This window comes from Sciurus vulgaris (assembly GCF_902686455.1).
Source record: "Sciurus vulgaris genome assembly, chromosome: 7".
Taxonomy (NCBI): Eukaryota; Metazoa; Chordata; class Mammalia; order Rodentia; family Sciuridae; genus Sciurus; species Sciurus vulgaris.
Window position 1 is genome coordinate 54,533,860 of NC_136467.1, and position 16,375 is coordinate 54,550,234.

Here is a 16,375-nt window from a genome sequence, read left to right on the forward strand (position 1 = left end):
AAAAATGACCCAAACCTAAACCTAAAATTCAAACCCATTCCAAACGGATGGTGGGAAAGAATTCTACCAGCAACTGAAAATGGAACGTGTAACACTGGACTTCAGGCTGTGAGCATTCAGTCTGATTAATTAAGGTCAAGGTGATGATGGCCATACCAGCTGGGGAGCATTTTGCCCAAAGATAAATTTGTCCCTCTGTATCTCTGCAAGACAGCAGGGAGGTGTGTGTTTGGAGCTAAATTAATTTGATTTACATCATGCCATGGTAACTTCTGTTCTCTCTCCCTGCTGTCAGATGTCTTAGCTGGCTTTTCCCTCTCCTTCTTCACCCCCACACATTTCATAACACAGGGAGAAAGCACGGATTGGCTTCAGGCAGAATTTAGAAATGGAATAACTAATTTGATTATTCTGCATTGAGTGCTATTCTCTCTCCTCCTCTTCCCCACCCCCATCCCCCTTCTCAAAGGAGAGAAGTTGTAAACCCGAGCATAAGTATGATTTATTTTTATATCTCACTTAATGGCACAAACTGCTCCACAATCAGAACTTGTTCCTTGTAGCAAAACCTGGCAGCTCACCTATCGGCTTCCCGCGTGACTTCTAATAATACCAATACCAGAAAATGAAGTTATGGCCGAGGAGTCTATTAGGAATAAGCTTTTCCTGGCCTTGTGTCTTTCACCTCGACCCGGCTCTGGAGGTCAGGGTGGAGGGCGCTCCTTGGGAGTCCCTTGCTTATTCCAGCCGCTTGCAGCCGGGGGACCGCGCCTCGCCCCTTCCAACGGCGGGCTGCGCCCGGCTGGGCAGGATAAGGTTACGCTGGGGCTTCCACAGTCCGGAGGGAGGGAGGCGGGTCCGAGCCCGCGCCCCGGCCCGAGGGGGAGTTTCCATAGTTGGCAGCTTGGGCCTGCGGGGCCATCCCTGCTGGGCCAGGAGCTGCCTGCGCTACGGTACCCGGAGCGCAGTCCCGGGCCAGGCCCCCGCCATGGTCCGGGAGAGGCCTCAGGGAAGGAGCTGTGGCGCCCTGCACCGGTGCCTGCTCGGCGCCGCGCTGCTGCTGGGCCTGCGACTCTGCGTCGAACTGCGACGCGCCGGGTCGGGACCCCCTGTCCGCAGCTCCTCGCGAGGCCCGATCCCCCGACCGCCTGGGCCGCACCTGCCACTAGCGCCCGTCCCGCCGCGCGGCGCAAGCAAGAGACAGGTGACCTACGTGCGCAGCGGGCGCCGAGCACCGCCGGGGGGCGGCGGGAGCGGGACACCGGAGCCGAGCTGCTGTTCCCCTCGCGGGCGGCTCCGCCGGAAGGTCAGTTGCAAACCCGGCAGTCTTGGGCCTTGGATCAGAATCCCCCACCCGGACCCCGCTAAGGAGCCCTCCGCCCCGGGCATGGCAACCGGCCTTACTTGGGATCTCCAGAGCCTTCCCTTGTTTCCTGTGCTCACTCAGGCGACTTCACTGGTGGCATCCTTCAGTGCCCCAATGGAATGAAGTGGAACTGAGCAGAGTTTATTTCATATTCAATCAGGGTTTGCTGAACATCCTCTGTGTGCCAGGCCCCTTTCTAGGCTCCTGGTATCCAGCAATGAAGAACAAAGCCCTGCTTACTTTAGTGAGAGAAGATTTGAATGACAGGCAAGGAAAGGGAAAGAAAGAAAGCAGTCGTGATTGCCATTATGTGCTTTCCCCATGGAGGCCTGGATAAAGCTGGGTGGGTATCCACAGTGAGTGGCTTGTCTCCCACCTTCATCTCAGCGATGAAGTTCCACCTTCCACCCGTATTTCCCTGGAATCCCACCCCAGGCCTGGATGGTGGCTGGATGGTGGTGAGAAATCAAGCCCCCAGCACCACTTAATGGCAAATTAATCGATCTTTAAGGACCGAAATAATACCTTGGGTCCGACTTAGCACCGGACAGTGTTGCTCTTCTTACCTCATTAATTTCTCGCCTCACACCTCATTGAATAGTCCACTTTTAACCTCTGATTAAGCCCCTCGCCTCCCACCCTTCTTTCGGTGCTCGTAATTTACACGGACCTTTAGAGTGAAAAGATTAAGAACTGTACATATGAGCTTGCCTAGTTCTTAGGCACATCACGCCGGATCCCAACACCAATCGCATCCTCTAAAGCAACCTCTTTCTGCTGCCTGGCGTTTCCTCTGTTCTTCTAGGTATCACGACCGCCCCAAACCTGCATCCTGCACAACCCATACTCTCCGTTGGCTCTGCTGCTTTCTTCAGCTGCCCAATTCTACCCTACTTTTCAATACCCTCCACCATTTCTTTCACTGCTTTCCTTTTCCCACTTCCTCTGCAGGCCTTGTCCTCTGTCTTCTGGAAAGAAACTGCTGTTTCTTTCCAGGCCATCCATGTTATCTTCCTGGATAAACCTAGTTCTTTTTTTTTTTTTTTTTTTTTTTTTTTCCCCTCTGAAACAGCACATCTATGTAAAGCCTTAATTAGCTCTTTGAACAGAAGCAGCCACTTCCTTCTCATGCTCCTCAGGCACTTTCCATGGCGCTGTATTATGCATTCAACACACTTGCCAGGAGCTTGCCAGGCACCCAGTGCGGAGGGAGCTCAGAGTCCAGTGGGGGAGGCACTTAGTAAAAGCATCCAGTGCTGTGACCAGTCTGCTAGTTCAGATTCAGATCTGGAACCTACAGAAGGAAGAGTCAAGAAGGCAGACAGAGGAGGGGACATTTGAGCCAGGAATTGACATTTCTCGAGTTTGGCTTCTTTTGCCCCTCTGTATATGTCCTCAAATGTCCTATCCTTGATACCCTTCACCACACCCTGTACCTTTTCTTTCAGATTCACTGTCAACATCTGTTGTTTCTGCTGTCACCCATCCAAGAATTACTCTTAAGTCTTTGTCTCTACTTCAGACACCTGGAGCCCATCCTACAAATGCCAAAGTTTGGAATGCATAAACTCAGAGTCACTAGGGGGCAAGTTCATGTCTAATCCTTTAAGAGGCTGCCTCAGTGATCCAAACTGTAGATGGGAATGGTGCAGGCAGGGAGACAGGTGTGAAGGTGATGAGAAATTGTGTGATCCTGGGTACAAGTAAAAGATCCATGAAGGAAGAGGTTAGTTTCTGTTTGTTTTGCTTTGGTGGATGGACAGAAAGGAGAAGCTTGGTTTCAGGCACGTTAGGTTTGGGATATCCTTTAGACATTCAAGTGAAAATATCAAATAGGCAGTTGGACATATGAATCTGGGGCTTGGAGGAAAGGTCCAGGCTGAAGTAGTTATTTGGAAATCATCCATGTACAGGTGGTACTCAAACCATGAGACTGAATGAGATCAACTAGGGAGTGAGTGTGGCTAACAAGGACAAAAGACCCACGTCTGAACCCTGGAGCTCAATTTTATTAAAATTAGATTAGAAAGAAAGTAAAAAGAAAATATTTAGTATAGTGCCTGATATGTCCAAGCACTCAATAATGGTAGCTTTAATTTTCACATATCTGTCCCTGCTCTATAGCTTCACCCATTCTTCAAATGTGATTTGTTAACATTTATTTCTATTCCTTTAACTCATGCTTATTCCTTTTTCTGCAAGGTCCCCATCCTCCTTTTCCTGTAAGGTCATCCATCCTCCTCCCCTTTCTGTCCTTGAATGTTCAGGTCAAGTTTTATCACCTGGAAACCATCCCATATCAATCCTGTTTCCATGCTGATCTTGCCCCAGTTTGGAATGACAACAGCTATACCTTCTGTGAGCTGTGAGTTGCTTTGTGCATGTTGAGACCTGATAATCCATTTCAGATGGAATGTTTTGTCTCCACAGTTGTTCTCAATGGAAAGGATCACATTTCCCATAGTAACCTCTAGCAAATACTCCAGAGATTGAAATGTGTGAAAATATAAAAATCTTACTATTAGCTGGTCATGGGTATGCCTTTGGTTATATTTTTTATATATTATGTAAGAAAGAAGCAAAGGCTAAGTATTACTGTAAAAATATTAGGTTCTTAGCCTCTTAAAGAAAAAGTTTACCTGGATTGCCTTCTCTCTAAATGTTTACTTATTTTCAGATATACATTTTACTTCCCCAAGTTCCTAGATAGTTAGGATCTTGAATTTGTTTCATTTTCCCATTATATGACAGTCGAATTAAAATATTCCTCAAAACTGGAAAGACCAGTTATCTAATCTGTCTTCCCATTTCTGAGAACCAAGCTGAATATTCTATATCTCTCTGGGGACAAATCTTGTTCCTTTTGAGCCTCACATCAAGACATGGTATAATATCAGCTGAATGCACCATTAAATAATTGAAATGCATTTGTCAGGCTCTTTGGATTTTATTTTATTTAAATTTTGCTTGTTGGGAATACTGATCAACAATGTTATGAAGTTCTTGGTTACTTTGCCCCAGGCACCTGCCAGATTGGTAAAGGAGAGCAAGTTCCATTCTATTTTGAGGACAGCTTTTTGGGTGGATGAAAACCTGCATGAAATAATTGGGTTGCCGAGCATTTCTTGTCACCATGCTTCCTTCGCAGGTGTTAGAGGCACAAAAATTCAGCAATTATATTGCCACTTTAATCATAGCTTATTCTACTCTTAAAGAAAACAATCTGTTATAAAAAAGAAAAGTGTAGACCTCATAAAATTCTTTCCCTCTTCTCACATCCCCTTTTTTTCACCAAGCTGCATAGGAGCTAGCTGTTATTAAGTCCTCTTGCACATCAGGAGTTCTAATCTAAGAACATTATGAAATGAGGACAAATGAGAAATGATGGATAAATACTGCCCTTTTTGATTGTGACTACCCTGGAACTTATATATTCTTGTATGTTCCAGACTCTTTTAAGCCTTCCATCAGAGTTCTTAATCTCTAAATTTTGCATACTAAATATTCATAAAAACACCACTGTGATTCTTTTTCTTTCCTTTCTCTCTTTTCTGTTTCCTTCCTTCCTTCCTTCCTTCCTTCCTTCCTTCCTTCCTTCCTTCCTTCCTTCCTTCTTTCCTTCCTTCCTCTCTCTCTCTCTCTCTCTCTCTCTCTCTCTCTCTCTCTCTCTCTCTTTCTTTCTTTCTTTCTTTCACACATTTACTATGGTTCCCATAGGTGAAGTTCTTTGGGCGGGGGTTGTGAATTCATAGAGAACTGGATATGGTCTCCATGATTTATGTTTCTTCATGCAGCTCTTGGGTGCATGCTGTAACTCTTAAAGGTTGGCACTCCACCTAAAAGACAGCAGCTTTTAAAATAGAGGGCTCATATGCACAGGAGAGATACTTGCTCAGGGGCCAAGGGGGCCAAGCTTCCTGAAGAAATGTCTTCTCTCTTATCAGAGACACGTAATTTGACATTTAATATGTTGGCTGGGAAAGTGACTTCTGAGTCACTGCGCTGCAGAACCCAGCAATGTGCTGGCTTGGTTTGTGAGTTACTGATCCTTTGGAACAATGTGTCAGGGTGGGTGTGTGTGGGGGGTGAGGAGCTGTTTCCTCTTCTTCTGAAAACCCATATGGCAAAATTTGGTCTTTCTCACTTCTTGTCATCCTCCTCTTAGTTTTCTAATTCTGTGATTGTCAGCAAGAAAAATGAGGAAAGGTGGCACAGCATGCCCCCCAATATATCCAACCGCATTGAGAGTCCTTGTTCTTTAAAAAAATACTTGGAGGTAGGTTTGAATTCCTTGTGAAATATGGCTCAGCAGTAGTTTACGGCCCCTCAGGTTTTTGCACATGTACCTACACTTCTGTCCTTCAGGGAGCAGCATGAATCAGTCCTCTCACACAGTCCTCAGGAGGCAAAGTATTTCCATTTTAAACAAAGTCATTGAGGGTAATTGAATGAGCTCCAGCAATATGTGGGTGTGAAATAGCAGTTGCTTAGTTTCATAAAGAAAAGCAGGTTTTTATTACAACTTTGATGTGCCTGCGACAGGGAATAGGGCTCTGCACTCTTTCCAAACCCTGCCGTTAGTTCTCAGAGAGCACTCTGCGGGCAAAGGAACTGCTAATGGAGGCTGTATTGTTTTTCAACAACTGCCAGTGGAGATTTTAGGTTTTTGTGTGTAATTTGTCCGGGTCCATTTTCTCTAAGGAAAAGAATGCCTTGTTGGTGCTCTCCAATAGAATTGGATTTCCTTTTCAGGCTGTGAAGAGAATCAGGGCCTTAGAGTTAAACCGAACCCTGTCAAGGCTGGTAGGCATTTCAGTTGTTCCATCTGTGTAATGATACCTTTGGAGTTCTTGTGTTTATAAGGAGTTTGGCTCTTTGTTCTATGATTCGTGGAAAGTATCAGGCGCCTGTTTCATTTGCTAGGAGACACACACAGAGGCAGGAATCTACCAGGGTTGATAAGCTTTGAAAAGCAGCAATAGGGTCCTCTGAATATCTTACATTGGTTCCATTAATGACCTGTGGAGTTTCTGCTAAAAGATGGTGGGAAAACTTGCTGTTCAAGAAGCATTTTTATCCTGCCAAATAACTGAAAAGAAACTGAGTTTTAGGAGCCTTATGATTCAGGGCCATATATAATTTAAATGAATAGCAAGCTGGGCTGTTAGTTGATGGTGTAGGAGGTAAATTTGGACTATGATTTTTGTTCTAGACACATAGTGTTTTATGTTTCTGAAAATAAATATTCTTTTTTTGTGGGGAGGGACTGAGGATCAAACCCAGGACTTTGTGCCTGCCAGGTAAGTGCTTTACCACTAAGCTATAACCCTCCAGCCCCAACCCTATCATGAATATCTTTAGATGAGGAGATGAGGCATCTAATGGGATCCAGCTTATTGTTCTTTCCATTTACATTACCTGTCTTCTAAAGGCATTTGAAGTTACAACCATGAGCCAGATGTTCTCAAATTAGCAGTTGTTTTTCCTAAAAAGTGACAAGCAAGATTAATGCTGCTCAGTTGCAACATGGCACATAACAGGTAGAGAGAGAAGTTGAAGGTCCTTTTGAACTCTTCCTATAATACAGTTACATAAGACTGGAGCTGGTCATTGGGGAGGGTAAGTTTGAAGGGCAGATACAAATATTATTGACATTAACAGTATTAATATTAATACAATATTAATGTAATATTCTTTTGGTTGTGAGCAACAAAAATGGACTCTGATGTAGCTTAAACAAAAAATAAGAAAAGAATTAAAGAAATTTGATGGGACCTTGCAGATTTCTCATTGAGTTGGAGAAAGAATTCAGTCACCATCCTGTGGAGGGAGGGAGGAATAGGGTTACTCAGGATATCCTAGCTTTCGGAGTTCCTTCTCCTTCTTCCTCCAATGCCACCAGAGTGACTGACTTGACTCCACTTCAGGGCTGTCTTTGATGTTCACCTTGGGTTGACTGGTTCTGGCCACTTTCCCTAAACATGGTAAAATGGTACCCCTCCCTGTCTTGGACACCATTCTTAGAGACAGGGAAACTTCATCTAATTTATCCAAAAAAGTCAAGTCCATGCATTCCCTAACTATTGAGTATCATTTTTGCGCAGTGTTTTATTCTCTTATTTCAACTAGCCCATTTTGGAACTCTTGGACCTGAGCACCTAGAATAGATTACAGAAATGGGGTTTTGTTTTTGTGTTTAATAATCTCAGACCCTAGCATCTATGTGAATGTGGGTTTGTAGATGTATGTATATATGTATGTATCTTTATTGCTTAACTACTTCTGTCGAGATGTTTTCTTATAGATAACCCTATTTCCAAGTAGCATTTGGCAATAAGTTGGCACCTTGTATATATAATTATACATAAGATTTTTTATTCAGTGTTATGCCTACAATAGACAACTGAATGTATGTCTATGTCTATGTATATGTAATTCTGCCCCCTTGCTTTTTTTTAAAGTAAAAAGTTATTTGTGAAGACTTGTAGAGAAAGTAAGTATCAGTCCATGATTCCAATTAGAGTTCTCAAACCAAAGTCAGAGTCTTACATTCTTTGATTTTCTTTTTCTGTCAATGGAGAGTTACTTTTAAGAAAAAGCACTCAAATAATTCTTCAGGCATCTGATTATCTACAGTCTCCTTTCCAACTGGCTAGTTTGGGATTCCTAAACATATGGTTATTTCTATATCAGTTAGGACTCTTCAGGTTGTAAGTGACAGACCCAACTAGATGTAGTAAAACCAGAGACTGATTGAAATGGTAGGTACCAACTGAAAAAGAGACCTGGAGAAACCAGGGCTCTGGGAACCCAATCATGGACTAAAACCAGCCTTGAGGAAATCAGTTATATAGTACCAGAGATTTAGTGAGTACTTACAATTTTTCTTGGCCATATCTTCCCTTCCTGTATTTGAGGAATTCTCTACCTTTTCATGAAAAGAACCAACCCCCTGTCCCATTTTCCCTTGCACCTAAAGTGCATTCATGACTGGATGTGGTAGAGCATGCTTGTACTCCCAGCAGCTTGCAAGTCTGAGGCAGGAGGATCACAAGTTTAAAGCCAGCCTCAGCAACTTAGCAAGGCCCTAAACAACTTAGTGAGACCCTGGCTCAAATAAATAAATAAATTAAATAAAAATAAAAATTGGGGTGGAGTTCAATTCGTGGTACCTAAATAAATAAATAAAGGATATTCACGGGACCTAAGCATCACCATTTAGATACACCTGCATGAGAGTTTGGATTGTACCTTACAATAGATGGTATGAGGACCACAGAATGGCTTGGTGGTCAGAGTTCTAGCGATGGTGAAACGAGCTGTACGTGGCATCTGCCCAGCAATGAGGCAGTGTGGTCTACATCTGTGTGTCAGGAGGTGGTGTTCCTGCCCCGTAGATTCTGCAAGCTAATAAATCTTTAATCAATTCCTTTTCTGCTTAACTAGCCAGAGTAGTTTCTATTGTTTACAACTAAGAACCTTGACAGGCCAATAAATCAGAACTGGCAGTTCAGAAGGTTACAACTGTAACTTTCCCTTTTCAATTTCCAATTTTTAAATAGGTCTATTTAATTCAGATTTTGGAGCATGATGATTGGGGCCATGTGAACTATGGGCCGAGGAGCCTTTCTCTGACAAGATAATAACATTTAGCTTCAGATACTAAATTACACAGATCTGCTAACTTATCTCTAGAGTCACCAAGTCCTTTTCATGATACCATTTGCCTGAAGTATTAGGCAGGAAGAGGCCAGTTTATGCTGCAGTCATAAACAAAGCTCCAATCTTATGTCTCACACTGACAGAGATTTATTTCTTGTTGGTGCTGTGTATTCACTGGTTCATGCAGGGTTGGTTAGGGGGTAGGTACCTCTTTGTGCATTTATTGGCCTCTCTCTGGACCCCAGGCTGGCAGCACAGCCACCATCTGGAACATTGCTAGTCACCTTGGCAGAAGAGGGAGTGCTCTGGAGGGGCTCGCGTGGTAGTATTAAAAGCCCTGGCCTGGAAGTGATACATATCACACCTGTTCTAGATTCAATGGCCAAAGCCTGTTTCTCAGTCCCACCAAAGCCAGACGTACCACCCTGCTGTGTACCAGAAGTCAGAATTGGAAATATTTGGTGAGCAGCACTTAGGGCCACCATAGTATGGTGACCTTTCAATCATCCATACATAAACGGACATTGTGTAGGTCATGTTTCACATTTGTGTTTTGATGTCTCGCTGAATCTGTGCATTTGACAGTATTGGATAAAGCATGGTTGGCTCTTTTTAGGGGGCTGAGATCTAAAATGAAGCAGACGTCTGAATTTAGTAGCACACTAAAATAAAACCAGACTTGATTTACATCTTACAAACAGTGCTGGGGCACATCCCGGAGTTTGTTAAATACAATGATTCTTGTTGACATTGTTTATGTTAGGTTCTTTGCACAGGGCAGTAATGGAAGGATGGTAAGCCAGTCTCTCTCTCTATCCCTCTCTCTCTCTCTCTTTTTTTTTTTTTTTCTTTCCTGGGGATGGGGAGAAGCAGCAAGTTATTCAAAAAAATCAAACCAGAAGTGCAAATGAGCGCAAGGCCTCTGATGAGAGGAGTCAAACTCTGTGTCTAAATCCATCTTCGTGGCGATCCCTTCCTTATTTTTATTTGGAGCTTATTGAAAGACTTCCAAATGTATTTTCAGAATCTAACCACAAATCAGAGGCAATACTCGTGTTGAATAGCATTTACTCTTATGCACAATATGACAGCAAGCAATTTTAGTTTATATTTCATCTACTTTGAGAAGAGCACAACAAATCACTTAAAAATCCTAATTAGCAAAATACATGCTCATTGAGCTCAGCATGATTAGGCTGTGGAAAGCAGCTTCTTTCGTCAGCAGTTTTGGGAGTAGAATATGGGAGAAGCCAGTGAAGGTAATACAGGGGATCTTTGGACACCAGTTTATGTGGATTTACAAATGGCATGAAAATACTTGAGAATGTTGCAAACTCACCTGTAAAATGGGCTTGTATTTGTCGTTTTTGTTTGCATTGCTAGGGATGGACCCTAGGGCTTAGTGCATGCTAGGCAAGCTCTCTGCCACTGAGACACTCCTCCAGTCCTGCTTTTACACTGGAGGTTGGAAGCTTAAATTCTCTCTGCTGCTTTCTGAATATGGACATGTGGCATGCCTCCTCTGAACTTGAGTTTCTTCCTCTATAAAAAATGAGTAGTACATAACTCACAGGGTTGTTGTGAAGATGAAATGAGAACACAGAGGTGAAAACACCAGGCAGTGTCCTGGCACAGGGAAACAGTCCAGCAAATGAGGGTCATCTGTGTTCAACTTGGTGTTTCACCACCTGCAACACCGGTTTATGAGTACCAGGAAGCTATAGGCAAGTGGCCTGTGATGTATAAAGCCCAGTATTTATTGGCACCAGGGATTGGATCCAGGGGCACTTAACCACTGAACCATATCCCCAGTCCTTTTTTTTTGTATTTTATTTAGAGACAGGATCTTGCCAAGTTGCTTAGGGCCTCACTAAGTTGCTGAGGTTGGCTTTAAACTCTCAATCCTCCTGCCTCAGCCTCCCGAGCTGCTGGGATTTTAATATTAAAATGTTAAATATTTTAGTATTTCTTTTATTCTTCTTGAAACCTAAAACATATGTAATATACTCAGGGATTAGAGGAACTGGACTATACATGTGTGTATAACAAATATGAACATATATATATACATATATATTGAATGTATATATATTTTAAAATCTGAAAGGCTAGCTATAACTAGTACATTTTTGTTAGTGTATGCATTGTACATTTATTCCCCATATGAACCCACTTATGAAGTTGTCTTACTTATTTGCATCAGTTTGATTTCTTTTTTCCTTAAAACTAATTACAAGTGTCTTTTATAAAATGCTGTTAAATAATTTTTGTTTGTATGAGGATTGACTGTATAAATGTGATTCCAAAAAGATAGTTGAAAGATAGTTTTCCCTCAAAAGAATGTTTACAAGTCTCCCATAACTACCACCGTTGTGGGTCACCTACTACCAACTACCACTCCATTACTTCTTTAGTTCAAGGGAGGTCAGTTAGAGTAATCGTGGGTTAAAGAGCTAATTAGTAAATGCTCCTGTCTTCCACATTTTAGTTAAATTTAAGTGAATATTATTGTAGTTGGTACTTTACATGCCTTTTAAAGGTAAGTTCAATTTAGTCAATATGGTAAGCAAAATATTAAGTGTCAACACTGTACCTGGTATTGTGGGGAATATAAGTCCTTCAAGAAGTTGTAATTTAAGTGGAGATGGAGGAGACCATAATCCTAGAGGAGTTCATTTATTCTCTAGTTCTCAGAACCAAACCATGAAATAGGAATTGTTCTCATTTCACAGACAAGGAAGCCAAGACTCAGTGACATTAATAAATTTGGATAAGAAGTGGCCATAAGAAATGAAACAAAGGCTTCAACTCATAATTTATGCTGTTTCCCATCTGCCTGCTGAGACAGGCAGTTAACAACCAATTCTCACATAGAACAGATTATTTAACAGATAGAAATGAAAGTCTTGTAAACAAAAGACACCACAAATCTAAAAGACAAGTCAGAGTCTAGGGGAGGATGTTTGCAATGCATATCACCAATAAAGGTATAAAACTGTAACAAAACAAATAAGATAAACAAGCAGAAAACCAACAGGGAGTTACCAGGAATTAACAGAAGAGGACAAATAAAAGGTCGAAGAAAAAATGTATACACACATATAAAGGTCAAGATGGGAAGCAAATCAAAACAGTGAGATTCAGTTTCACCCACTTCCTGTGGGAAAAAACACAAGTCTGGTAAAAGAAGGATTGAAGGAGCTCCTAGTTACATTGCTTTACCCAAAGTAGCTCCCTGTCTCCATCCTTCTAATACTTTCTCTTATTTTCCCCATAGCACTACCATTTTTTTCTAACCATTTTTCTTCAATTCTTGTTTTCAGTCACATCCCCATGAGAGCAGGTAGATGATCTGTCTTGCTCACCACTATGTCCTCAGTGATAGAGTACTGGCACATAGTAGGTATTCAGCAAGTACTCACTGGAAGAATGGTCATTTCTTTTAGGTACCAGGAAAATGGGTTTGAGGAATATCTAAATGTTTCAAAGGCAACACCTAAGTCCCTTCAAGATCTCTGATTTCCAAGTTAGGGTACTGCAGATTCCTAGCAAGAACACCCAGCATTCACTTTGCTTCAGACTACAGAACAGAGGGTGAGAGCCACACTGAGCCTGCACTTATTTTTATATGACTCATGAGCTAAGAATGGTTTTTACAATAAACATTTGCAATCAATTGGATGTTAGAAATATTAACTTTGAACTTCAGTGAAACAAAATAGTGTAAAAAATTCATTCTTCTTATTATTAAATCTGTATTACTACAAATTGTGTGAGTTATTATTTTTTAAATTTCTTCATTAAAAACATTGTAGAAATTTGTCTTCTGTCTTGTTCTATAGTGCCTACTTAATTTCCTTGATTTTGCCTCTTCGCTCACAGAGTCTAAAAATTTAAGAAACGTTTCTTTCTTCTTCTTTTCTTTCTTTCCTTCTTTTATTTTCTCTTCTTTCTTTCTTTCTTTCTTTTTTTTTTTTTTTTTTTTTTTTTTTTTGGTACCAGGAATTGAACCCAGGGGCACTTAACCACTGAGCCATGTCCCCAGGCCTTTTTTGTATTTTATTTCGGTACAGGGTCTTGCTAAGTTGCTTAGAGTCTTGCTAAGTTTCTGAGGCTGCCTTTGAACTCATGATCCTCCTGCCTTAACCTCCTGAGTCACTAAAAAATGTTTTCTTATCTGGCTCTTTTGAGAAAATATTTGCCAACCCCTGCTGCAGAAGTGACCTCAGGTCCACCTGAATGTGACTATTTCAGGTGGGGGTGAGAGAAAATTTCAGTGAACCCAATCGATTCCAGGAGACTTCCATGCTAGAATTTTCTATATGTAGCCTGAGAACAGTTCTAGACTTCAGCAGGTGCTGAGAAGATGTTCTGGTACTCTCTGAGTCTTCATGGTAGTGCTACCATGAGGTCTTGAAGGTCTTTATTCTGAGCCATTGCCACGTAGTGAGTATTAAGAAGGTGGTTTGGACCTTGGCTTTGCCTGCTCCAACCTGCTACTCCTTTCCCAATGCAACAGTAGGGTTGTTGGGCAGATTATGTTGTGAAAGTCAGATGATCCCATCATGTGCAGCTTCTGGAGTCACTTTTCCCTTAATACTTCAAAAATGGCTTGAGCCCTATAGTAGGAGTTCATACTTTTCATCCCATCTAATATTCTGACATTTCTGGAGCTTACGTTTTCTGATCACTTGTTGCAGAATTCTTGCTGCAAGGTTAGTGTTTCATCTCTGGCCTGCATTGCCCACCTCTTTAATCCTTCAGAGTGACATCTACAGGCCTGATCTAAGGTCTCACAGAAATAGAGGGCGATGTCAATGCAGTTCAAAACAAATACCAACCTAACACCGATTCCTCAAAGTTTCCTTGGTCTTTGAGATTTTTTTACTGGGTGCCCTTTCTTCCCAGACTCCTGCTACATTGTTCCTGCCTTCTCATAAGCACCTCTCTTCCATGATGAAGCCTTCAAACCCTACTCCGCACCCAGTGTCTTGACCTTCCAGCAAACAAATCCCAAAGATATGCCTCTCCCCATTCCCACAGGCATTTAGCTTCCTGTTTTCCCCTCTCCCTCCAGGTCTGGCCTAGAGATGAGTTATGCCACTCTGGCAGAGGGCAGACGTGGCTGCAATCAGAGATTGTTTGCAATAATCATGTTTCCCCCATCCTCTCTACTATTAGACAATCTACATAATATGCTCAACACAGAACTTCAAAGATAGTAAGCACTCATTTTGTGTAGATTGTTATTATTAAGAAGATTGCACCGATTTAGGTCCAGTGCTGGTCCCCTCATTCTGGCTACAGCCACTGCTGTGTTTCCGTATAGGTGAAAGATATTATTAGTGGTGCTTTGTGAGCAGCAATATATTGCTTCGTGTGGAACCCTGTATTCCTTTATACATGTCTTCCTTTCTTTCTTTGACTTTTGGGTTTTTCTGGTGAACTCTGTTTCCTTCAGTCTGCTGTGGAAATGGGTTCACATAGAAAGTGCTGGCATGAATATTAGGGTTCAAGAGATTCAGCAATTGCACCCCTAGAGATAGGCTCAAGAGAGTTAATGATATATGTTTACACAAAATTTGTGCACAAATGTTTATAGCAATATTATTTATAATTTCCAGAAACTGGAAACCACTCAAATGTCCAAAATGGAATCTTATTCATCCAGGCATGAAGTACTGATACATGCTAAAGTGTGGATGAACACTGAAAACATGATGCTAAGTGAAAGAAAGTAGTCACAAAAGGGCACATATTGCATTAATTCCATTTTAATAAAATGTTCAGAAGAAGCAAATCTATAGAGGTAGAATGTGGACTAGTGGTTGCCAGAGGCTAGGAGTAGAGTGACTGTTCCTCCAAAGTTTCTCTTTTAGGTGATAGAATATTCTGGAATTAGATAGTGGTGATTGTTGGACAACCTGTATATCGAAAGTCACTGAATTATACCTTTAAAATGTCAAATTTTACAATATGTGAATTTTTAAAAATGCCCAGGAGCACATGAAAGGAATGGTAGTGAAATCCCATGTTTTGCTCTGCACAGATAAAGATAAAAGAACTGTGAGAGAGCCCTGCTACCTGGGTCTGGGGTGGTGCTCACTGAAGGGCGCAGTCATGTTTATTTAGCAGAAATGTGGAGCTCATGCATTTACTTGTATAGGTAGCACCTGGTTTGGCCTTTCAGGAGTGATCACCTGGCTCCTGGTGAGCTTCAGGTGCTCATTCTCCCAACAGCCCCCCAAGCCTGGCAGGCATCTGTCAGAAACATACATACACAGCCATGTGTTAGGGACCTAGAGAACTTGCTAGTTGTAGATGGAAGAGAACCTCACACTGTCATCTCTGTGCATTTGTTGGCCTCCTGGTGTGTCCATTTTTTGCACGAAGCTCTGACACAGAACACCAGGGGTTTGTCAAAACAAGCAACAAAACACCTATCAGTTCATTGCATCTCTCTTAAGCAAGAGGGTTCTTTTTTTTTCCTTTCCCCCCCTTACCCCCATTTCTTCCCTTTATTCCCCTTTGTCTAATCCACTGAACTTCGATTCTCACCTCCCCACATTGTGTGTTAGCATCCACATATCAGAGAGAACGTTTAGCCTTTGTTTTTTTTGGGATTACCTTGTTTCACTTAGCATGATAGTCTCCAGATCCATCCATTTACTGGCAAAAGTCATAAAGTCATTCTATTTTATGGTGGAGTAATATTCTCTTGTGTATGTATGCTACATTTTTTTTTTTATCCATTTTTCTATTGAAGTATACCTGGGTTGGTTTCATAGCTTAGCTATTGTGAATTGAGCTGCTACAGACATTGATGTGGTTGCATCACTGTAGTATGCTTGTTTTAAGTCTTTTGGGTAGGATAACTGTGTCAAATGGTGGTTCCTTTCCAAGTTTTCTAAGGAATCTCCATACTGCTTTCCAGAGTGGTTGCACCAATTTGCAGTCCTACCAGCAATGTATGAGTGAAACTTTCCCACACATCCTGCCCAACATTTATTGTCACTTATATTCTTGATAATTGCCATTCTGACTGGAGTGAGATGGAAATCTCAGTGTAGTTTTAATTTGCATATCTGTAACTACTAGAGATGATGAACATTTTTCATATATTTGTTTTCAATTGTATATCTTCTTCTGTGATGTGCCTTTTCAGTTCCTTTGCCCATTTATTGATTGGGTTATTTGCTGTTCTGATGTTGAATTTTTTGAATTCTTTATATATTCTGGAGATTAATGCTGTATCTGAGGTGCAGGTGGCAAAGATTTTTTTCCCATTCTCTAGGCTTTCTCACATGTTCTTGATTGTTTCCTTTGCCGTGAAGAAACGTTTTGATT

The 16,375-nt window shown here is 41.8% G+C and overlaps 1 protein-coding gene across 2 annotated transcripts in view; it reads left to right on the forward strand.

Moving 5' to 3' along the window:
* Positions 1-304: 304 nt before the first annotated feature.
* Positions 305-16,375, forward strand: part of METTL24 (methyltransferase like 24) — a 91,885-nt gene continuing 75,814 nt past the window's right edge. The window contains exon 1 of one of the 2 annotated variants that reach the window (XM_079149156.1): positions 305-1,306. In XM_079149156.1, the coding sequence (XP_079005282.1) occupies positions 626-1,306 (681 nt within the window). In that variant the 5' untranslated portion in view covers positions 305-625. The remainder of the gene's footprint in view (positions 1,307-16,375) is intronic. The other variant, XM_079149155.1, reaches the window with a different exon arrangement.